This window comes from Mustelus asterias, chromosome 5 (assembly GCF_964213995.1).
Source record: "Mustelus asterias chromosome 5, sMusAst1.hap1.1, whole genome shotgun sequence".
NCBI lineage: Eukaryota > Metazoa > Chordata > Chondrichthyes > Carcharhiniformes > Triakidae > Mustelus > Mustelus asterias.
The window spans coordinates 29,579,863-29,604,341 of NC_135805.1; the positions used below are offsets into that span (position 1 = coordinate 29,579,863).

The following is a 24,479-nucleotide window of genomic DNA, read 5'->3' on the forward strand; positions in this document are numbered from 1 at the left end:
CCCAGGCACAGAGAAATGGATGCTGAGCATTAGAGGGAAAAGTTAGATAAGATGATTAAAATTATTCTTTAAAAGCTGGGGTTTCTCAAAGGCATTTGAAGTTGGATGGATTTTGGGAATGATTTTGTTGCCTAACTACAGACTGCATCCCTCTTCCTGGCAACAGACTGACATTAAGTCAGTTTGTTCGCAACCTTGGTGTCACATTGGATTCTGAGATGAACTTCTGACCTCATACTCGTGCCACCTCTAAGACCACCGGTTCCCATGTAAAGTTTTTACGTTTATTTATTAGTCACAGGTAACATAGAAACATAGAAACACTACAGTACAGAAAGAGGCCATTCGGCCCATCGAGTCTGCACCGACCACAATCCCACCCAGGCCCTGCTCCCATATCCTTACATATTTACTCACTAATCCCTCTAACCTACGCATTCCAGGACACTAAGGGCAATTTTTAGCACGGCCAATCAACCTAACCCGCACATTTTTGGACTGTGGGAGGAAACCGGAGCACCCGGAGGAAACCCAGGCTTACATTAACACTGCAATGAAGTTACTGTGAAATTCCCCTAATTACCACAGTCCGCCGCCTGTTCGGGTCAATGCACCTAACCAGCACGTCTTTCAGAATGTGGGAGGAAACCGGAGCACCCAGAGGAAACCCACGCAGACACAGGGAGAACGTGCAAACTCCACAGACAGTGATCCAAGCCGGGAATCGAACCTGGGTCCCTGGCGCAGTGAAGCCATGATGTGGAGATGCCGGCGTTGGACTGGGGTAAGCACAGTAAGAAGCCTCACACTGCCAGGTTAAAGTCCAACAGGTTTATTTGGCAGTACAAGCTTTCAGAGCAGTGCCCCTTCATCAGGTGAATGGGAGTTGTGTTCACAAACAGGGCATATATAGATATAAACTCAATTTACAAGATAATGGTTGGAATGTGAGTCTTTACAGGTAATCAAGTCTTAAAGGTACAGACAATGTGAGTGGAGAAACAAGTGGAGAATCATTGAAACAATTATATGATGACATCAACAAGTTCCATCCCACCATCAGACTCACCATGGACTACTCTCCGGAATCGGTTGCATTCTTGGACACACGCATCTCCATTAAGGACGGTCACCTCAGCACTTCACTGTACCGCAAGCCCACAGATAACGTCACGATGCTCCACTTCTCCAGCTTCCACCCTAAACACATTAAAGAAGCCATCCCCTACGGACAAGCACTCCGTATACACAGGATCTGCTCAGATGAGGAGGATTGCAACAGACACCTCCAGACGCTGAAAGATGCCCTCAAGAACAGGATATGGCGCTCGACTCATCGATTGACAGTTCTGACGTGCCACAGCGAAAAACCGCACCGACCTCCTCAAAAGACAAATACGGGACACGGCGGACAGAGTACCCTTCATCGTCCAGTACTTCCCCGGAGTGGAGAAGCTATGACATCTTCTCTGGAACCTTCAACATGTCATCGATGAAGACGAATGTCTTGCCAAGGCCATCCCCACACCCCCACTCTTGCCTTCAAACAACCGCACAACCTCAAACAGACCATTGTCCGCAGCAAACTACCCAGCCTTCAGGAGAACGGTGACCACAACACCACACAACCCTGCCACAGCAACCTCTGCAAGATGTGCCGGATCATCGACACGGATGCCATCATCTCACGTGAGAACACCATCCACCAGTATACGGTACATACCCTTGCGACTCGGCCAACATTGTCTACTTGATACGCTGCAGGCAAGGATGTCCCGAGGCATGGTACATTGGGGAGACCATGCAGACGCTACGAACAGATGAACGAACACTGCTCGACAATCACCAGGCAGGAGTGTTCCCTTCCAGTCGGGGAGCACTTCAGCAGTCACGGGCATTCAGCCTCTGATCTTCGGGTAAGCGTTCTCCAAGGCGGCCTTCAAGACACACGACAACGCAGAATCGTTGAGCAGAAACTGATAGTCAAGTTCCGCACACATGAGGACAGCCTCATGTGTGCGGACACTATCTGTAACCCCCACGACTTGCCTAGACTTGCAAAATCTCACTAACTGTCCTGGCTGGACACAATACACACTTGTTAAACTTGTGCTTGGCCCTCTCTCCACTCACATTGTCTGTACCTTTAAGACTTGATTACCTGTAAAGACTCGCATTCCAACCATTATCTTCTAAATTGAGTTTGTGTCTTTATATGCCCTGTTTGTGAACACACCACTCACCTGATGAAGGGGCAGTGTCTCCGAAAGCTTGTGCTGCCAAATAAACCTGTTGGACTTTGACCTGATGTTGTGAGACTTCTTGCTGTGAAGGAGCAGTGCTAACCACTGCTACCATGCCGCCTCTGCATTATCACTCAACTTCGTCCCAGTCTCAACTCATTGGCTGCTGAAACCCTCATCCGTGCCTTTATTGTCTCTATGCTCAACTATTCCAATCCACTCCTGGCTGGTCTTTCACCTTCTACCCACTGCAAACCTGAAGCCATCCAAAGCTCCGCTGCCTGTGTATAGTCCAGCAGCGGTCTGGGAATGGTGGCCACTTTGGGACTATACGGAGTCTCCAGATTCTAAGTGCCAGAGCCCATGGGACCAGGTATGTACGGGGTCTCAGTGGGGAGGGAAGAAGGGAGGGACAAGGTTGGGGGGAGGGGTGTGGTTTTGGCACGGTCAAGTGGGAGGGAGCACCCAGGAAGGTAGGGGGTGACACAGACCTTTGGGCAATTGTCTGATCAGGAAAGATTGAAGTGAGGTGGTTGGGCTGCCCTAGGCCTTACCTGCCCCTATAAAATTGCAGTAAGGTCAAAAGTGAGATGGTGGTGGGATCGCCACCAGGGAATTTTACTAACCCACCAGCTGGGATCTGTATAATTCTGCCCTTGATTTCTTTCCACAGATTCTGCCTGAGCTGAGTATTTCTAGCATTTAGTATATTCACTTCAAATTTCCAGCATCTGCAATGTTTTTCTTTTTTACACACTGTTTAATCACATTCTTAGAAAAATACTTTACAATTAATGCAGTTGTGGCGTGCCTGCCCCTAATTTGTATGTTCATATGAGTTCAGGAACACTGAATGAATGGCTGGTCAGATAATTTGCTTATGGTGATGTTGGCTGGTGGAATGTTCGCTCTGGTTGTGAGAATTCACTTCTCTTCTTTAAATAGTGTGATGGAATCGATTATATTTGATTTATTATTGTCACATGTACTGGAATACAGTGAAAAGTATTGTTTCTTGTGCACTATACAGGTAAAACATACCATTTATAAAGTACATAGGGGAAAAGGAAAAGGATAGGGTGCAAAATATAGTAGAACATAGAACATAGAACAGTACAGCACAGAACAGGCCCTTCGGCCCTTCGGCCCACGATGTTGTGCCGAGCTTTATCTGTTACAGTTATAGATAAGGTGAAGTGAAAGATCAGTTTAACATACAATGGGACCATTCAAAAGTCTGATGGCAGCAGGGAAGAAGCTGTTCTTATTTATTTATGTCACAAGTAGGTTTACTTTGACACTGCAATGAAGTTACTGTGAAAATCTCCGAGTCACCACACTCAGGCGCCTGTTCGGGTACACTGAGGGAGAATTTAGCATGGCCAATGCACCTAACCAGCACGTCTTTCGGACTGTGGGAGGAAACCGGAGCACCTGGAGGAAACTCACGGAGACACGGGGAGAACATGCAGACTCCACACAGACAGTGACCCAAGCCGGGAATCGAACCCGGGTCCCTGAAGCTGTGAGACACCTTGTTCTTGAGTTGGTTGGTGCATGTTTTCAGACTTTTGCTTCTTTTTTTCAACAGAAGAAGGTGGAAGAGCATATATCCGCGGTGCATGGGGCCTCTGAGCAGACAAGTGGGTCCTTAATTAAACATCCCATCTAAAGTAAAAGCCTGAGTGAGTAGTTAGCTACAACATGTGTTCCATAATCACTATACCCTTTGGTACAGCATCAATAAAGAATCATAGAAGAATTGCCACAATCTTTCACATCTTCACTTTTTCATGACCATTTTGTTTCTTCAAAAGCTTGTGACTGGTACTCAGAAATGCTTCTATACATTTTTCATGCAGTGGCTTCTTGCATGTTACTTTGCAATGCATTTATTCAAGATGGAATTTGGACTGAGGTGACATTCTCCACTTTTCCAAGTGTTAGCAGCTGTATAGGTTATACGGTTTAAAGCAAAAGGCTTTACATAACCAAAAGCAGACAGCAAGGACTATTGATGAGCCAATCTGAGAAGATTCTAATGACAGCAAAGAAACATTTCTGCGACTAGTTGGGGTGCATATGTATGCTAATATATGTTCCTTTTTTCTTCGTGTAGGGATCTCCCAAGATGATGTAGCTGACATCAGAAACTAGCAGAAAGCCTATCCATCCCATGAGCATGTGTCACACATTCCTGATAGCATAAACACCTGCTCAGATATATTCACCTGAAATTCAGACAGGGTCAGGTGGGATCTCATAGTCCGAGCACACACCACAAGTGAGAAAGCAAATGGAGGCGGCAGCAGGAGGGTAGAAACCAGTCTCGCATGTTCCCCCAGAGGAAGTTTTTTTGAAAATATATACTTTATTCATAAAGTATCTGAAATAATATTACAAACATTTCAAAATGACCATCACTGAAAGCGACATGATATTCATGTTTTCTACATAGATCCTCCAGAGCAAGAGTCAGGGATTTTATTATTAGCCCACTGAAAGAAGTTAATCAGTGACTAGAAGCTTTTCGTGAAGCATCTTGTGTGAAGCATCCTGCATTAAATTCAGAGATCATAAAAAAAGTGTAGTGTAGTTCTGGTATCTGTATCAACACATAAAGGATGCAGAAATTTGCACTGCGCCATAGAGTGAGTGACAATTCCGTGAGCTCTCAAGGATGGCTGTCCAAAGTGCAGATACTTCATTATGAGACCTGGGATTTCAGTTTTCAGGGTTGTGCAGGCTAGGGGAAACATTGAGGCATGTGAAGCCTAATATCAATGATGGCTGATGGTCTGCTCCCATGATGATCCTGGAATGGTAAGAAGTCTCACAACACCAGGTTAAAGTCCAACAGGTTTATTTGGTAGCATAAGCTACCAAAAATTGGTAGCATAAATAAACCTGTTGGACTTTAACCTGGTGTTGTGAGACTTCTTACTGTGCTTACCCGAGTCCAACATCGGCAAATCTACATCATCGATCCTGGAATGGCCAGCAGTAGGATTTAGCAGGAGGCATTTATTTCAGCTAGCTCCTCAAATGAGTTAGCAAGTGCCAGGAAGTGGACAAGAACAATAAACCAGCGCAGGAGTGATATTTATAGCACTTGTAGGGTCATCTAAAGACCCAAAACAAAACCTATGCCTTCAAAGGGGAGGAGGAAAAACTTGGGTGCATATCTTTTCTTGAATGTTTTTCATGAGGAATACTTTGCGAAACAACTTTTGAAACAAAGACCGTAGAGGAAAATGTTGGAAATTGGGGTGCAAAATACCGATGTTCATTTATGGTCATGATAATTTCTTTTGAGGGACAGGGCATGTTATTTACTTAGCGTCATAGAGTCATTTATGGCATCGAAAGAGGCAATTGTGTCAATGCCAGTTCTCCTGAACAATTCAGTCAGTCCTACTACCCTGCTCTATCCCTGGATCCCTGCATATTTATTTTCTTCAAGTGCCATCCAGTTTCCTTCTGAAATCATTAATCATTGCTGCTTCCACCTTGCTCAAGGGCATCAAGTTTCAAGCCATTAGCACTCACTGTGGAAAAAATTCTTCCTCCTATCCTCCTGCATCTCTTGCTCAAACCTATAGATCTGTGCCCCTTCCGCCTTGTACCATCAGCTAATAGGAACAGTTTTTCTTTGTCCACCTTATCCAAACTTGTCATACTCTTGTAATCGAGGTATTCTAATGCATGAATCACAGAAGGCAGGTATGCAGGTACACCAAATAATTAGGAAGGCGAATAGAATGTTATTGTTTATTGTGCGGAGAATCGATTACCAAGTAAGGGATGTTATGCTTCAGTTGTACTTGTGAGACCACATCTGGAGTAATGTATACGGTATTGGCCTCCTTATTTAAGGAAAGATGTACATGCGTTAACAGTTCAGAGAAGGTTTACTAGACAAATACCTGGAAAAGATGGGTTGCGTTATGATGAAAGGTTGGACATGTTAGGTTTGTATTCACCAAAGTTTAGAAGAGTAAGAGGCAACTTGATTGAAACATACAAGCTCTTAAAGGGTCTTGACAGGGTGGATGTGGAGGGGATGTCTTGTCAGAGAACCTAGAACCGGGATCACAGTTTAAAAATAAGGGGTTGCTCATTTAAGGCAAAGATGAAGAGAAATGTTTTCTCTCGGGATTGTGAGTCTCAGGAACTCTTTTCCTCAAAAGGCAGTGGGATAGATTTGTGATTAGCAAGGTTATCCGGAGTGGGCAGGAATGTGGATTTGAGGTTACTATCAGGTCAGCCTGATCTTATTGAATGGTGGAGCAGGCTCAAAGGGCCAAGTGGCCTACTCTTGCTCTGAATTTGTATGTTCATGTGTATGTATGTTTGTACACCTCTGTCACATTTCCTTCAATTCCCTTTGCTCCAAGAAGAGCAACCCCAGCTTTCCTGACATAACATTGTAGCTAAAGCTAAAGCAACCTTTCAAGGACCCTAATGTGGCAACCAGAACTGGATGTAGTACTCTAGTTGTGGCCTAACCAGAGCTTTATTAAGATTCAGCATAACCTCCTCTGCTTTTGTACCTCTGTGAAGCACAAGATCCCAAATGCTTTGCTAAATACTCTTTTAATTTGTCCTGCACCTGTGCACATGCATGTTGAGTCTATATTACCTTTCCCTATCCCTTCGGCTAAATGCATCACTTAACACCTCTCTGTATTAAATTCCATCTGCCACTTGTTTGCCCATTCTATTTTATCTATGTCCTTTCATAGGCGATTAATATCACCCTCACTATTTACCACACTTTAAGTTTATTATCATTAACACATTATGAAATTTTACTCTGTATTCCAATATCTATATAATATATAACATATATAAAATGGTCCTAGCACTGATCCTTGGGGAACACCAAATGTCTACCATCCTCCAGTCTGGAAATAGTCATTTACTATGATTCACTGTTTTCTGTTGGTAAGGCAAGTTTTTTAAATCCAAGTTGACACTGACCCTCCTATTCGATAAGCCACAATTTTGTAAACTAGCCTTTCATGTGATCCTTTGTCAAATGCTTTCTTAAGATCCAGATACAACATCCACTGCACTCCCTTCATCAATCTTCTCTGTTACTTCAGCAAGAAATATCAATTAGATTAGTCGAGCATGATCTTCCCTTTACAAATTTGTACTGGGTCTCCTTAATTAACTCAGAGCTCTGCAAGTGCCTGTTGGATTTTTTCTGATCATTGTTTCCAAAACCCTACCCACCACAGATGTTAAACAAACTAGTCTGCCCTTACTAGGATTGTCTCTAAACCCTTTCTTGCATAAAGGTGTCATATTTGCCTCAGATCCTCTGGCACCTACCCTTTTTGTATGGAAGCTTGGAAAATACTGTCAAGTCTTTTTGCTATCTAAGTCTCCCCACTTTCTTTAGCAGCCTGGGATGCAAACCATCCAGACCACGCATCCTATCCCCTCGAAGCATAGCCAGCCTTTCCACTATCACCTGCCTCTCTATTTTCATCCCACCCATTATCCCTAACATCTCTGCTTCTACTGATATTTGGTCAGATTCCTCTTCCTTAGTAAATACAGTTACAAAGTACTCATCAAGTATTCTGGCATTGCCCAGTGTCTCAAAGCGTATATCATTCTTTTCATTCCTAACAAGACCACTCCACCTTTCAGTGTCCATTTACTATTTACATGCTGGTAGAAGGCTTTTGGGTTCCCTCTTACGTTAACTGCAATTTTATTCTTATATTCTCTTTGGCAGTTTATTTGCTCCTCACTTCTCAACATATTCTCAATTGAAGAATTCACCCGACATGCATCATACAACCCTTTTATTGTTTAATCAAATTCTCATTTTCCCTCATTCAAGAAGTCTGGCTTTGATTCTCCTCCTACCTTTCTTGCTTGTTGGAATGTACCTAGCCTGTGCCTGAAGCATCTCCTCCTTAAATATCATCCATTATTCTGTTAAAGATTTTCCTGTCAATCTTTGATTCCGATTCCATTTTACCCTGGCTAGGTGTCTTCTCATCCCATTGCAATTAACCTCTCCTCATTGTCCCCTGATCATCTGTATTACTAGTCTAAACATTATGAGCAAAATTTTCCTGTCCTGCCCGCCACAGGAATGTCGCGGGCGGGACACGGACCATTCAAAGGCCTGTTGACCTCGGTTGGGATTTTCTGGCCTTGAGGGCGAGCGCGGCTGGAAAATCCCACCCATTATGATACAATGAATACTTTTGCCCAAGTGTTCCACTATCGCTGCACCCCTAGCCAAACTGTTCCAGTACAGGACACTGACATCCACCCAGCAAAGTGGAAAATTGCCCAGATATGCCCTGCAAACAAAAAGCAGGACAAATCCAACCCAGCATATCAGCCTACTCTCGATCATCAGCAAAGTGATGAAAGGGACCAGCAACACTGCCATCAAGTGGCACTTCCTCAGCACTAACCTCAGTTTGGGTTCTTCCAGGACCACTCAACTCCTGACCTCATTACAACATTGCACCAAACATGGAAAAAGGAGCTGAACTCCACACCCTTCACACCAAAACTGCATTTGAACGAGGGTGGCATCAAGAAGCCCCAGCAAAATTGCGGTCAACAGGAATTTGGAAAAAGCTCTCCACTGGATGGAGGCATACCAGGACAAAGGAAGATGGGTGTGGAGGTCAGTCATCTCAGCTCTAGGACATCACTGCAGGAGTTCCTCAGGGTAGTGTCCCAGGCACAAACATCCTCAGCTCTTCAACAATTACCTTCCTTCCATCATAAGGATAAAAGTGGGGATGTTTGCTGATGATCCCACAATGTTCAACACCATTCGTGACGCCTCAGACACTCAAGCACTCCAGACCCAAATGCAGCAAGACCAGGACATTATCCAGGTTTCGGTTGACAAGTGACAAGTAACATTTGTGCAACACTAGTGCCAAGCAATGACCATCTCCAACAAGAGAAAACCAATCATTGTCTCTTGACATTCAATTTGATTTGATTTGTTATTGTCACATGTATTAGTATACACTGAAAACTGGGGAGACAGTGGTGTAGTGGCATTGTCACTGGACTATTAATCCAAAGACCCAGGTTAATGCTCTTGGGGACCCGGGTTCGAATCCCATCATGGCAGATGGTGAAATTTGAATTCAATAAAGATCTGGAATTAAAAGTCTATTGATGGCTATGACACCATTGCCGATTGTCGTAAAAACCCACCTGGTTCATTAATGTCCTTTAGGGAAGGAAGTCTGCCATCCTTACCTGGTCTGGCCTACATGTGACTCCAAACCCACAGCAATGTGATTGATTCTTAAATGCCCTCAGGGGCGGTCAATAAATGCCCTCAGGGACGGGCAATGCCCATATCCCATGAACAAATTTAAAATGCTATACAAACAAAGCATACCATACATAGAGAAGGAGAGGGTGCAGAATGTAGTGTTACAGTCATAGCTAGGGTGTAGAGAAAGATCAACTTGATATAAGGTAGATCCATTCAAAAGTCTGATGGCAGCAGGGAAGAGGCTGTTCTTGAGTCGGTTGGTATGTGACCTCAGACTTTTGTATTTTTGTCCTGACACAGCACCTCATTAGATCTGTCTAAAATCTAACTCATTTAGGTGGTAGTGCCAACATGATGGAGAGTATTCTCAATGTGAAAATAGAATGTTGTCGCCACAAGGTGGTCGCTGCTATCAATAATGTTACAGAAAGATGCATCTGTGACAGGTAGATTAGTGAGGACAAGGTCAAGGTGGGTTTTCCTCTTGGTTCCCTTACCATCTTCCATGGACCAAGTCTAGCAGCTATGTCCTTTTAATTCTTTAGCTTAGTCTAGTGGTGTTACCGAGCCACTCTTGGTGGTGGACATTGTGCTACCCAGAGTACATTCTGAGTCTTTGCTTCAATGCTGCTTCCAATTTCAACATGAAGGAGTACTTATTCATCAGCTCGTTGGGTGGCGGGGGGAGGTTGTGGTGGCTGCGGTAGGTATTTTGTCATGTTTTGTTGGCCATCTTTGACTTGATGCCATGAGATCTATGGGGCTTAGAGTCAACTAGAGAGGCAGTGGCGTGGTGGTATTGTCATTGAACTAGTAATCCAGAGACCCAGGGGAATGATCTGGATCATGGCAGATGGTGAAATTTGTATTCAATATGAAAAATCTGGAATTAAAAATCTAATAATGACCGCAAAACCATTGTCAATTGTTGTAAAAACAATGGTTCGCTAATGTTCTTTAGGAAAGAAATCTGCTGTCCTTACCAGGTCTGGCCTACATGTGATTCCAGACCCACAGCAATGTACTCAGGGCAATTAAGGATGGGCAATAAATGCTGGCCTGGCCAGTGATGCCCAGAGCCAGTAAAAATTCATTGCAATAAATCTCCCTCCTGACTATCCCACTGTGCTGCCAACTCTGGTGGGTGTGTCTTGCCTGTGGGACAGGACATAGTAAGAGTTTTAGCAACTCCAGGTTAAAGTCCAACAGGTTTTACTTTAAAACTCTTACTGTGTTTACCCCAGTCCAACGCCGGCATCTCCACATCAGGACAGGACATACTCAGGGATCGTGATGATGGGACATTGACCGGAATGTTCCAGCCATTTTTGCCTGCAGAATCTTCCGGTTCCCCCATTGCAAACTACTCCCGTGCGTCTCCCAGGCGGGCAGCAGGGGTGCATACAACAGGAAATCCCTTTGACAGTGGCGGGACCTTCTGGTGCTGTCAATGGCAAACCCCTACCACAGGTTTCCTGACGGCAGGGGTGCATATAACAGAAAACCCCTGATCCTTCCACCAGCCAATGGTGGGACGCCTCCACTGCCATGAAACATGCCATGGGGCAAGTGGAAAATCCTACCTAGTGTCTCTGTAAGGTATGATTCTATGAATATTATTGTTGCTTGACTTGTCTGTGGCACAGTTCTCACAAGCCCCTGGATGTTAATAAGGAGGACTTTCCAGGGTCAACAGGGCTGAATGCCTGCATAATTGCTGGATGGTCTGTCTGATTTCATTCTTTGTTAAATTTTCTATCATGTATACAATTGAGTGGCTTGCGAGGCCATTTAAAAGTCAGCCATGTAGGCCTACAATACTGGCATCTACCCAGCAATGGGTAAAATTGCCCAGTTATGTTGTGTTCACAAGAAACATGACAGATCCAACCCAGTCAATTACTGCCCTATCAGTCTACTTTCAATCATTAGTAAAGTGATGGAAGGGGTCATTGACAGTGCTATCAAGCAATACTTACTCAGCAATAACCTGCTCATGGGCACTCAGTTTGTGTTCCGCCAGGGTCAGTCAGCTCCTGACCTCATTACAGCCTCTGTTCACACAAGGACAAAAAAGCTGAATGTCGGAGGTGAGGTGAGACTAACTGCCCTTGACAACAAAGCAGCATTTGATCGAATACGGGCACCAAGGAGCCCCAGCAAAACTGGAGCCAGTGGGAATCGAAGAAACCCTCTGCTGGTTGGAGTCATATCCAGCACAAAGGAAAATGGTTGTGGTGGTTGGAGATCAATCATCTCAGCTCTAGGACATCACCTCAGGATGGTGTTCGAGGCCCAACCATCTTCAGCTGCTTCATCACTGACCTTCATTCCATCATAAGGTCAGAAGTGGGGTTGTTTGCTGATGACCGCATAATGTTCAGTATCATTCACCACTCCTTTATTTATTTATTAGTCACAAGTAAAGCTTACATTAACACTGCAATGAAGTTACTGTGAAATTCCCTTAGTCGCCACAGTCTGGCGCCTGTTTGGGTCAATGCACCTGACCAGCACGTCTTTCAGAATGTGGGAGGAACCGGAGCACCCGGAGGAAACCCACGCAGACACGGGGAGAATATGCAAACTCCACACAGACAGTGACACAAGCCGGGAATCAAACCCGGGTCCCTGGCGCTGTGAAACAGCAGTGCTAACCACTGTGCTACTGTGCCGCCCCATTGATACTGAAGCAGTCCATGTCCAAATGCAGCAAGACCTGGACAATATCTAGGCTTGGGCTGACAAGTGGCAAGTAACATTTGCACCACATAAGTGCCAGGCAATGACCATCTCCAACAAGAGAGGATCTAACCATCACTGAATCCCCCACTGTCAACACTCTGGAGGTTACCATTGACCAGAAACAAACTGGACTAGCCATATAAATACCGTGGCTACCAGAGCAGATCAAAGGCTAGAGTAACTCCTCTCATGACTCCTCAACGCCTGCCCACCACCTAAAAGACACAGGTCAGGAGTGTAATGGAATGCTCTCCACTTGCCTGAATGAGTACAACTCCAACAACAGTCAATAAGCTTGACACCATCCGGGACAAAGCAGCCTGCTTAATTGCTACCCCTTCCACAAACGTTCAATCCCTCCACCATCGACAAACAGTGACCATGTGTATCACCTAAAAGATGCATTGCAGGATCTCAGCAAGGCTCCTTAGCCAGCACCTTCCAAATCCATGACCAATACCATCTTGAAAGACAAGACTAGAAGATAGCTGGGACACCACCACCTGAGGTTCCCCTCCAAGTCACTCACCATCCTGATTTAGAAATACATCGCTGTTCCTTCACGGTTGCAGGTTCAAAACCCTGGAAATTCCTCCCTAACAGCACTGTGGGTGTATCTACACCTTGGGGACTGCAGCAGTTCAAGAAGGCAGCTCACCACTACCTTCTGAAGGGCAGCTCGGGATGGGTAATAAATGGTTGCTGAGCCAATGACACCCGCAACCCATAAATTAATTTTAAAAATCTGATGAGGACAGCAGATTTCCTTCTCTAAAGGACATTGTGAACCAGGTCAGTTTACAACAATCAATGATAGCTATCATGGTCACCATCACTGAGACAAACTTCTAATTTCAGATTTGTTAGTTGAATTTAATTTCCTTCAGCTGCCATAATGGGATTGGAACCCGTGTCTCCAGAGCATTAGCCTGGGCAACGTTACCACTATGCCACTGACTCCACTGTGTGCTTCTAAATAACCTGGATTCTGGGTGCAAATGTATTTCATGCCAGCCAGCAAGCTGATTCCTGTAGTATAAGGGTGTTGTACATGTAGGATTAACATGCGATTAAGTACAGTACTGCCCACACAGTGATGTAAGACATGACCCACACTAGGGGGTCATTCTAGTGTTTGGACAGCGCTGTGAGCACAAGCAAGCATGGAGACAGCTCATAACTTGAACTCTTTACTGTGTAATACGTACGTAGTTCTTGTAGTTAATACATACATACAGTTAATCTATTTAAGACTAAGATTGCATGGAGACCGACCGAACAGTATCCAACACCCTATTAGAATTCACACCATTTAGAAGCTCAATGTAACTGCCCCATTGTGAACTAAACAAGTGTGATTGTGCAATTGTCTCTTCAGTATGCATCTATAGTTCTTGGGTGCATCAAATGCCAGAGCTCCAAAACAAGCACAAAAGATCACAGATCATGTTATATAATAGCCTCTGTGCTCCTAACACCTCAACCCACTACTTTATTTCTTTCTCTATCATACAAAATAAGTCCGAGCCATATTTTTCCAGTCCCGATATTAGGCTGTCTGGTCTAAAAGTTTATATTTCTTTCTTCCTTTTTAAACAGATTTGGTAACTCTGTAATCCTGTGGTATAATATTTCCATCGGAGGATGATTGAAAGATTGTGACCAGAGGTTCTGTTAGATCATAATTTACTTCACATTCTAGGATACATGCTGTTAGGGCTGAATATATTTTCTAATTTGAGTTGCGCTGGCTTTTTTTAGGATAATCTCTTTATCTGTATTTTTCTTTATAAATGCTTCATTTATTTCTTTTGCACTTTTTCATTTCTCTGACCATTGTGAACAGCAAGGTAAAGTAGTAGTTTTGTATCTCCGACATTCTTTCATTCTCCATAAGATGATTATTTTTTATTTCTGATGGACGCTATCCTTTAACTATTCTCGTTTTTTGGGTTTTTAATTTCAAGTTCTCAGTTTGAAGGTTTTACTTCATCTCCATAATTATTAAGTTTCAATTTAAATCTAATTTTTGAGCTCTCATATTTGTTTGGGACTACTGTTCATTTAGCTATTATTTTCAGAAAAGATGTTGCTTTGCATTTTGTTTAGAGTATTTGAATTTTCTATTTTCTCTGGCAGGAATGATGAGAAAGAGTATGCTCTTAAACAGATTGAAGGCACTGGTATCTCCATGTCTGCATGCAGAGAGATCGCTGTAAGTTTACAAGATGGACTTAAAGTTTATATATTTTTGTAAAACCTTTTTCTCATGACCTATGACAGAAATTATTTTTATGCTAGGATGGGGGGATGTATAATCTTGATTAAACTGGGCAATTACTTCAGTATTAATCCACATTTGTGAAATTAATGTTAACACTAAATAGTAGCAAATTGTATGCAATAGCTGGGTTCTGTACTTTCGCTTTCAGTATATCAAATTAATTCATCTGGTTAATTCCCATAAACCAACATTATTATCTTGCACTGTAGGTGTTTTGAAGTGAGAAAGGTGACAATATGGTTTTCCTGATCTATTGTTTTTTGCATTGTCCTGAACCTTTGTGAGGATCTCTGTATCATGTGAGTTTTTATAAGATGTGAAGAAATGTATAAAACTTCAGAATTGCTCAAACAAGCTTGCATTGTTCTTCCTTCATCTTCATATAACTGCACACATTTAGGTCTGAATCTTCAGCCCACATCCATGTTGGAAAAAGAGGGAGATAGGACTGGAAAATTACAAGTCTGTAGGCGTGCTGGCTTCCTTAGCCCACTCCTGTATTTTCTATTCATTCGTGGGACATGGGCGTCCAGCTGGCCAGCATTTATTGCCCATCCCTAGTTTCCCTTGAGAAGGTGGTGGTGAGCTGCCTTCGTGAATCGCTGCGGTCCGTGTTCTGTGGATCGACCCACAATATCGTTAGGGAGGGAATTCCAGGATTTTGACCCAGCGACTGTGAAGGAACGGCGATATATTTCCAAATCAGGATGGTGAGTGGCTTGGAGGGGAACTTGCAGGTGGTGGTCCTATCATCAGCCATTTTGGCTGACGCAAGTTTGCGGTGCTGAAACATAGAAGATAGAAGAAGGAGGAGGCCATTTAGCCCTTTGAGCCTGCTCTGCCATTCATCACAATCATGGCTGATCGTCCAACTAAATCACCTAATCCTGCTTTCTCCCCACAAGTGCTGGTAGGCCACGTGCTCCCATGAGTGGGGAGCAATTAAGAACCTTGTTAAGCAAGCATGAAGGAGACCAACTAGGATTTTTCAATCAACCTCCAGTTTGCTGATATGACTAGGCCTTTGGCCTATTGAGTTTGCCCTGACAAAACCGCACTAAATCTACACCAATCCCACTTTCCAGCACTTGGCCCATAGCCTTGAATTTTATGATATTTCAAGTGCTCATCCTTGTACTTTTTAAAGGTTGTGAGGTTTCTTGCCTCTACTCCCAGGCAGTGAATTCCAGACTCCCACCGCCCTCTGGGTGAAAAATGTTTTCATTAAATCCCCTCTAAACCTCTTGCCCCCCAGCTTAAAATTATCCCCCTCATTATTGACTCTTCAACTAAGGTGTACAGCTGCCTCCTATCCATCCTGTCCATACCCCTCATAATGTTATACACCTCAGTCAGATCCCCTCTCCACCTTCTCTGCTCTAAAGGAAACAACCCGAACCTGTCCAGCGTCTCTTCATAGCTCAAATGCTCCATCACAGGCAAACTCCTGGTGAATCTCCGCTGCACACTTTCCAGTACATAAGAACATAAGAACATAAGAAATAGGAGCAGGAGTAGGCCATCTAGCCCCTCGAGCCTGCCCCGCCATTCAATAAGATCATGGCTGATCTGACGTGGATCAGTACCACTTACCCGCCTGATCCCCATAACCCTTAATTCCCTTACCGCTCAGGAATCCATCCATCCGCGCTTTAAACATATTCAGCGAGGTAGCCTCCACCACCTCAGTGGGCAGAGAATTCCAGAGATTCACCACCCTCTGGGAGAAGAAGTTCCTCCTCAACTCTGTCTTAAACCGACCCCCCTTTATTTTGAGGCTGTGTCCTCTAGTTTTAACTTCCTTACTAAGTGGAAAGAATCTCTCCGCCTCCACCCTATCCAGCCCCCGCATTATCTTATAAGTCTCCATAAGATCCCCCCTCATCCTTCTAAACTCCAACGAGTACAAACCCAATCTCCTCAGCCTCTCATAATCCAAACCCCTCATCTCCGGTATCAACCTGGTGAACCTTCTCTGCACTCCCTCCAATGCCAATATATCCTTCCTCATATAAGGGGACCAATACTGCACACAGTATTCCAGCTGCGGCCTCACCAATGCCCTGTACAGGTGCATCAAGACATCCCTGCTTTTATATTCTATCCCCCTCGCAATATAGGCCAACATCCCATTTGCCTTCTTGATCACCTGTTGTACCTGCAGACTGGGCTTTTGCGTCTCATGCACAAGGACCCCCAGGTCCCTTTGCACGGTAGCATGTTTTAATTTGTTTCCATTGAGATAGTAATCCCATTTGTTATTATTTCCTCCAAAGTGTATAACCTCGCATTTATCAACGTTATACTCCATTTGCCATATCCTCGCCCACTCACTCAGCCTGTCCAAATCTCTCTGCAGATCTTCTCCGTCCTCCACACGATTCACTTTTCCACTTATCTTTGTGTCGTCTGCAAACTTCGTTACCCTACACTCCGTCCCCTCCTCCAGATCATCTATATAAATGGTAAACAGTTGCGGCCCGAGTACCGATCCCTGCGGCACGCCACTAGTTACCTTCCTCCAACCGGAAAAACACCCATTTATTCCGACTCTTTGCTTCCTGTCGGATAGCCAGTCCCCAATCCACTTTAACACACTACCCCCAACTCCGTGTGCCCTAATCTTCTTCAGCAGCCTTTTATGGGGCACCTTATCAAACGCCTTTTGGAAATCCAAAAACACCGCATCCACCGGTTCTCCTCCATCAACCGCCCTCGTCACATCTTCATAAAAATCCAACATGTTCGTCAAGCACGACTTTCCCCTCATGAATCCATGCTGCGTCTGATTGATCGAACCATTTCTATCCAGATGCCCTGCTATCTCCTCTTTAATAATGGATTCCAGCATTTTCCCTACTACAGACGTTAAGCTGACCGGCCTATAGTTACCCGCCTTTTGTCTCCTTCCTTTTTTAAACAGCGGCGTAACATTAGCCGTTTTCCAATCAACCGGCACTACCCCAGAATGCAACGAGTTTTGATAAATAATCACTAACGCATCCACTATTACCTCTGACATTTCTTTCAATACCCTGGGATGCATTCCATCCGGACCCGGGGACTTGTCCACCTTCAGTCCCATTAGTCTACCCAGCACTGCCTCTCTGGTAACATTAATCGTATTAAGTATTTCTCCTGCTGCCAACCCTCTATCGTTAATATTTGGCAAACTATTTGTGTCCTCCACCGTGAAGACCGACACAAAAAACGTATTTAAAGACTCAGCCATATCCTCATTTCCCACTATTAACTCCCCCCTCTCGTCCTCCAAGGGTCCAACATTCACTCTAGCCACTCTATTCCTTTTTATATATTTATAAAAACTTTTACTATCATTTTTTATATTAATTGCTAGCCTAGCTTCATAGTCTATCCTTCCTTTCTTTATCGCTTTCTTAGTCTCTCTTTGTTGTTTCTTAAATTTTTCCCAATCACTTGTTTCTCCACTATTTTTGGCCACTCTGTACGCAGCTGTTTTTATTTTAATACTCTCCTTTATTTCCTTCGTTATCCACGGCTGGTTCTCCCTTTTCTTACAATCCTTGTTTTTTGCTGGAATATATTTTTGCTGAGAACTGAAAAGGATCTCCTTAAAAATCCTCCACTGTTCCTCAGCTATCCTACCTGCCAGCCTGCTCTCCCAGTCTACCTTAGCCAATTCATCCCTCATCCTATCATATTTCCCTCTGTTCAAACAGAGGACACTGGTTTGAGACCAAACTTTCTCCTCTTCCATCTGAATCAGAAATTCGACCATATTGTGGTCACTAGACCCAAGAGGGTCCTTCACAATAAGATCCTTAATTCTACCTACCTCGTTACACAATACCAGATCCAAAATAGCTCGTTCCCTCGTCGGTTCCGTAACATGCTGTTCAAGGAAACTATCCCGACAGCATTCTAAGAACTCTTCCTCCATTCCACCCTTACCGACTTGAGTCTGCCAGTACAATTACATCTTTCCTATAGTGAGGTAACCAGAACTGCACACAGTACTCCAGCTGTGACCTAACCAAAGTTTTGTAAAGCACCAACATAACCTCCCTGTTTTTATAATCTATGCCAGAACTGGTAAAGGCAAGTGTCCTGTATGCTGCTTTAACTAGTTTATTAACCAGTCCTGTTGCCTTCATCAATCTGTGGAGAAGTATCTCAAAGTCCCTCTAGTTCCTCTGAGCTTCCTCATGTCCTGTCATTTATTGAGTACTCCCTTGTCTTGTTACTCCTTCCAAAGTGCATCATCTCGCACTTTTCAGAATTAAGTTCCATCTGCCATTGATCTGCCCATCTGACCAACCCGTCATGGAGATGATTCTCCCAAAAAAATTATAAGTAAAACTGGAGTAACTCCCGCTGATTCTTTTAATGTGATTTTCAGAAAGAATTTCCCACACTCTGAGCACTGCAGAATGCACTAGCGTGATTCACTGTGAAAATCAGGGAGTGGAAACTATTCGCACTGGAGACGCCGGCAGCATAATGCTGAGCAGGCCACTGCACATGCGCCGATCTGTCAGCGCGGAGATCGGTGCAGGTGCACTGGCCCCGCACTGCCGGCCTCCCGAACGCTGGCCAACCCTCATACATTGCCCAGATGGCAAGCACCGATCACCCCATTCCCTCCCTCTTCCAGTGACCCTGTGGCAGCGGGACTTGCCCCGCCCCCTCCCTTGGCCCGATGCCCAATGGACAGTGCCAAGGTACCCTTTGGGCATTGCCAGTTTGCTCCTTGGGCAGTGCCAGGGGGCCAGGTTGGCACTGCCATGCTGGCACTGCCCAGGGGGCACCTCCCTTACCCTTGACCGCCTGGGGTGGCCTCCATGGCCTCCGTTCCCTCCAGCGGGGTCAGACTGCCTGTTCATGTTAGTGGGGAGCATTTGTAAACCCCGCTGGAGTGAACCACTCCTGGCAGTGGGGGGAGACGCTAATGATAGGGAAATTATAACTTCAACAGTTAAATCAGCTCTGTGCCGATTTCTGGCGTGGAGCTGATGACTCCAAATATCTTGGAGCTGGAGATGCGCGGAGGCCGTGGTGCCCAGCAAATGCCCCCTATATCTTCCTCACTATTAACCACCCTGCCAAGTTTTGTGTCATCTGCAAACTTATTTATCATCCTCCCACATTCTCATCGATATTGTTTATATATATCACAAACAAGAAGGGACCTAGCACTGACCCCTGTGGCATGTCACAGGACACCGCCTTCCAGTCACACAAAGAATCTTCTACCACCACCTCTGTTTCCTACTACTAAGCCAGTTTTAGATCCGACTTGCCAAGTTATCCTGGATCCCATGAATTTTTACCTTCTTTATCAGCCTCCCATGTGGGACCCGTCAAAGGCTCTGCTGAAATCCATTTGGCTACATCAACTCCACTACCCTCACTTGATCACCTCCTTGAAAAATTCATTAAAATTTGTTAGGCATGATCTCCCTCTACAAAGCCATGCTGATTATCCCTGATCAAACCTTGCCTCTCCAAATTTAGATAAATTCTTGCTTCGGAATTTTCTCCAATAGTTTTCCTACCGCTAGTGTGAAGCACACTAGTCTGTAATTCCCTGTTTCATCTCTACCACCCCTCTTGAAAAGTGGAACTACATTAGCTGTACATTCCTCTGGCACCAGTTACCAGAGAGGAATTAAAAATTTGGGTCAGAGCCCCTGTAATTTCCTCGCTTGCCTCCCAGAGCAGCCTGGGAAGCAGCTGATCCAGACCTGGGGATTTGCCACTTTAAAGTCTACCAAAACCTCCAATACCTCCTCACACCCTATGTCAAACTATTCAAGAATCTCACAATCCCTCTCCCTGAATTCTGTACCTACATCCTCCTTCTCTCAAGTGAAGACAGATGCAAAGTATTTGTTTGACACCCAACCAATGAGCTCCGGCTCCAAGCATAGATTGCCCCCTTGGTCTCTAATGGGCCCTATTCTTTCCCTGGTTAGCCTCTTCCCCTTAATATGCTGATAGAATATCTTGGGATTCTCCTTAATCTTACCCGCCAGTGCTTTTTCCATACCCACTCTTTGCTCTGTTAATTGCTTTCTTAAGTGTCCCCCTCCACTTTCTACTCTCCACTCAAGCGTCTGCTGATTTGTTCCCTTTATATCTGCCAAAAGCCTTTCTTTTCTTTCTTACCCTGTCTTGAATATTCCTGGATATCCTGGGTTCTCTGCGTTTGTTCCCCTACATTTTACCCTCAAGGAAACATGTTGGGCCTATACTCTTCCCATTTCCTTTTTGAACCCTCCCCTCTGACCCCTTCATTGCTGTGCTTTGGATTTTCCCACAAGAAGATGTTCCCAGCTTGCTTTGGCCAGATCCTGCCTTATTTTAATAAAATCTGCCTTCCCCCAATCCAAAACCCTTTTTTGCAGATAATCTTTTACCTTTTCCATAACAAACTTAAATCGATTTATGTTGTGGTTGCTGTCGCTAAAATGCACCTCCACTGCTACCTTAGCAAAGGAGGACCAAGGGATTGATTCAGCAAAGGAGGACTAAGGGATTGATCCAGCAAAGGAGGACCAAGGATTGATTAAGAAATGAAAATTAGAGTATGAAAGTAAGTTAGCGGGGAACATAAAAACAGACTGTAAAAGTTTCTATAGGTATGTAAAGAGAATAAGATTGACAAAAACGAATGTAGGCCCCTTACAGTCAGAAACAGGAGAACTCATAACAGGGAATAAAGAAATAGTCGAGGAATTAAATTCATACTTTGCTTTAGTCTTCACAAAGGAAGACATGAATAATGTATCAGAAGTTAAGTTTTAGTGAGGAGCTGAAGGAAATCAGCATTAATCTACTAATGGTTTTGGGGAAATTGATGGTGGATAAATCTCCAGGTCCTGATAATCTTCATCCTAGAGTGCTTAAGGAAGTGGTCCTGGAAATAGTAGATCCATTGGTGGATATTTTCCAAAATTCTTTGGATTCTGGAATAGTTCCTACAGATTGGAGGGTAGCCAATGTAAACCCGCTATTCAGAAAGGGAGATAGAGAGAAAACAGGGAACTATGGACCAGTGAGCCTAACACCAGTACTGGGAAAGTTGCTAGAGTCCATTACCAAGGATTTCATAACTCGGCATTTGGAAGGCAGTGGAATAATCAGACAAAGTCAGCATGGATTTACAAAAGGGAAATCATGCTTGACAAATCTTTTGGAATTCTTTGAGGATGTTCATGGGGGAGGTGATTGCCCAGTGCTATTATCACTAGACTATTAATCCAGAAACTCAGCTAATGTTCTGGGGACCCAAGTTCGAATCCCACCATGGCAGATGGTGGCATTTGAATTCAATCAGGAAAAATCTGGAATTAAGAATCTATTGATGACCATGAAACCATATCAATTGTTGGAAAAATCCATCTGGTTCACTAATGTTCTTTAAGAAAGGAAATCTGCCTTCCTTACCCGTTCTGGCCTACATGTGACTCCAGAGCCATAGCAATGTGGTTGACTCTTGACTGCCCTTGGGCAACTAGGGATGGGCAATGAATGCCAGCCAGCAACACCCGTGTCCCACGAATGAATAAAACAGAGTTGACTGAGGAGAACCAGTGGATGTGGTTTATTTAGGCTTTCAGAAGGCTTTTGACAAGGTCTCACATAACAGACTACTATGTAAAGTTAGCACATGGGATTGTAGGTAAGGTCTTGAGATGGATAGAAAGCTGGTTAGCAGATAGGAAGCAAAGAGTTGGCATAAATGGGTCTTTTTCTGATTGGCAGTCAGTGACTAGTGGGGTTCTGCAGGGATCTGTGCTAGAATCCCAACTGGTCACATTATATATTAATGATTTGGAAGAGGGAACTGAATGTATTATCTCCAAATTTGCAGATGATACGAACCAAGTTGGGTGGAAGGGTGAGCTGTAAGGAGGATGGAGAGATGCTTCAGCGTGATTTGGACAGGCTGAGTGTGTGGGCATCTGCATGGCAGATGAAGTATAACGTGGATAAGTGTGAGGTTGTCCACTTTGGCAGTAATATTAGGAAGACAGATTATTACTTAAATGGGTGTAAATTGGATACTGAATGAGACCTTGATGTCCTCGTGCATCAGTCGCTGAAAGTAAGCGTACAGGTAAAGCAGGCAGTAAGGAAGGCAAATGGTATGTTGGCCTCCATAGTGAGAGGATTTGAATATAGGGATAGGGATGTTTTGCTGCAATTGTATAGGGCGTTGGTGAGGCCACACACCTGGAGTATTGTGTGCAGTTTTGGTGTCCTTATCTGAGGAAGGATGTCCTTGTTATAGAGGGAGTATAGCAAAGGTTTACCAGGCTGATCATATGAGGAGAGACTAAGTTGGTTAGGATTATATTCACTGGAGTTTAGAAGAGTGAGAGATCTCATAGAAACTTCTAAAATTCCAACAGGGTTAGACAGGGTAAAATAAGAAAGAAGTAGGTGTCACAAGCGTAGCCGGGTTATTTCAGTCTGTACTCTGCCTATATGAATAACCAAAAGAACAAGCCGTTTGATGCAATTAATTCTTGCATCGCAACAGCACCAAAATTCATATTTGATATTGGTCTATTGTGTGGGAGGTAGTTTTTTGGATGGACAGCAGCATCCCGTTAGTGGAAAGTACTATTTACACAGCCATGATGTAAAATGGCTTCCTTTAATCTGTCGTTCAAATTTTTGAAATTATTTGCCTTTCAAGAGTAATTTGAGATAGACCGGGCGCTATTCCGTTCCAGAAGTGGCAGCCTTTGGTCCATTTGCGATTTACCAATTTGCTTGTTTATTTTGGTGAGGATTTTAGTGATGTTCAAAATTTAAAACATTTTATGTCTCTTTTATAAACGTTTCTGGATTTTGCCTCCTCCCCTCGACCCATCTCCCATCTCCCTCCATCACAAATTTAAAATTAAAATCTTAAAAAAAAACTTTTAAAATTGGCAATAGAAGCTGACTTTATTGACCATCATAATCAGAAGCATTTTTTCATTTCCTTTGCTACCCTTGCGATTCTAAGACCTATTTTCATGTGTCCACCCCGACCAAAATCTGTCATTTCTGTCTATACCAGAGATTGAACTTAGGGTTTTCATACTTGATACTGTACTCTCTGTATTAATTTCCATAGACAAAAATAAGAAAAGAAAACATCTATTCATACGACCTCAGGATATGCCATAGTTCTTTACAGCTTTACAGTGGGGAGGTGCCAGAGGACTGGAGAACAGCTAATGTGGTCCCACTGTTTAAGAAAGGTTGTAGAGACAAGCCAGGGAACATCAGGCCAGTGAGTCTCATGTCTTTGTTTGGGAAACTACTGGAGAAGATTCTGAAGGAAAAAAAAATTGAAAGTTTATTTATTAGTCACAAGTAAGGCTTACATTAACACTGCAATGAAGTTACTGTGAAATTTCCCTGAAAAAATCTATCTTCATTTGGAGAGGCAAGGTTTGATCAGGGATAGTCAGCATGGTTTTGTCAGAGGTCGTGATGAAGTTGCATAGAACTTTAGTGAGGCCACAGCTGAAATACTGTGTGCAGTTCTGGTCGCCACATTATAGGAAGAATGTGATCGCACTGGAAGCAGTGAAGAGGAGAGTCACCAGGAACATTTAAGTTATAAAAAGAGGTTGGATAGGTTTGGGTTGTTTTATCCAGAGAAGAGAAGACTGAGGGGTGACCTGATGGAGGTGTTCAAGATTATGAGGGGCATGGACGGTGAATAGGGAGGAGCAGTTCTCCTTTGTTGAAAGGCCAGTTACGAAGGGGACACAAGTTAAAAGTGAGGAGTGGGAGGTTTAGGGGGGATTTCAGGAAAAACATTTTTACTCAGAGGGTGGTGATGGTCTGGAATGCACTGCCTGGGAGGGTGGTGGTGGTGGGATGCCTCACATCCTTTAAAAAGTACCTGGATGAGTACTTGGCATGCATAATATTC

General features: G+C 43.9%; 1 protein-coding gene across 8 annotated transcripts in view; it reads left to right on the forward strand.

Moving 5' to 3' along the window:
* cdk19 (cyclin dependent kinase 19) overlaps window positions 1-24,479 on the forward strand; it is a 329,688-nt gene that overhangs the window by 958 nt on the left and 304,251 nt on the right. For all 8 annotated transcript variants that reach the window (XR_013497746.1, XR_013497744.1, XR_013497747.1 and 5 more), the window contains exon 2: window positions 14,410-14,485. Coding sequence is in view for 4 of the 8 variants with exons in the window: in XM_078212346.1 (XP_078068472.1) it covers window positions 14,410-14,485 (76 nt within the window). In the remaining 4 variants the exon portion in view is untranslated. The remainder of the gene's footprint in view (window positions 1-14,409; window positions 14,486-24,479) is intronic.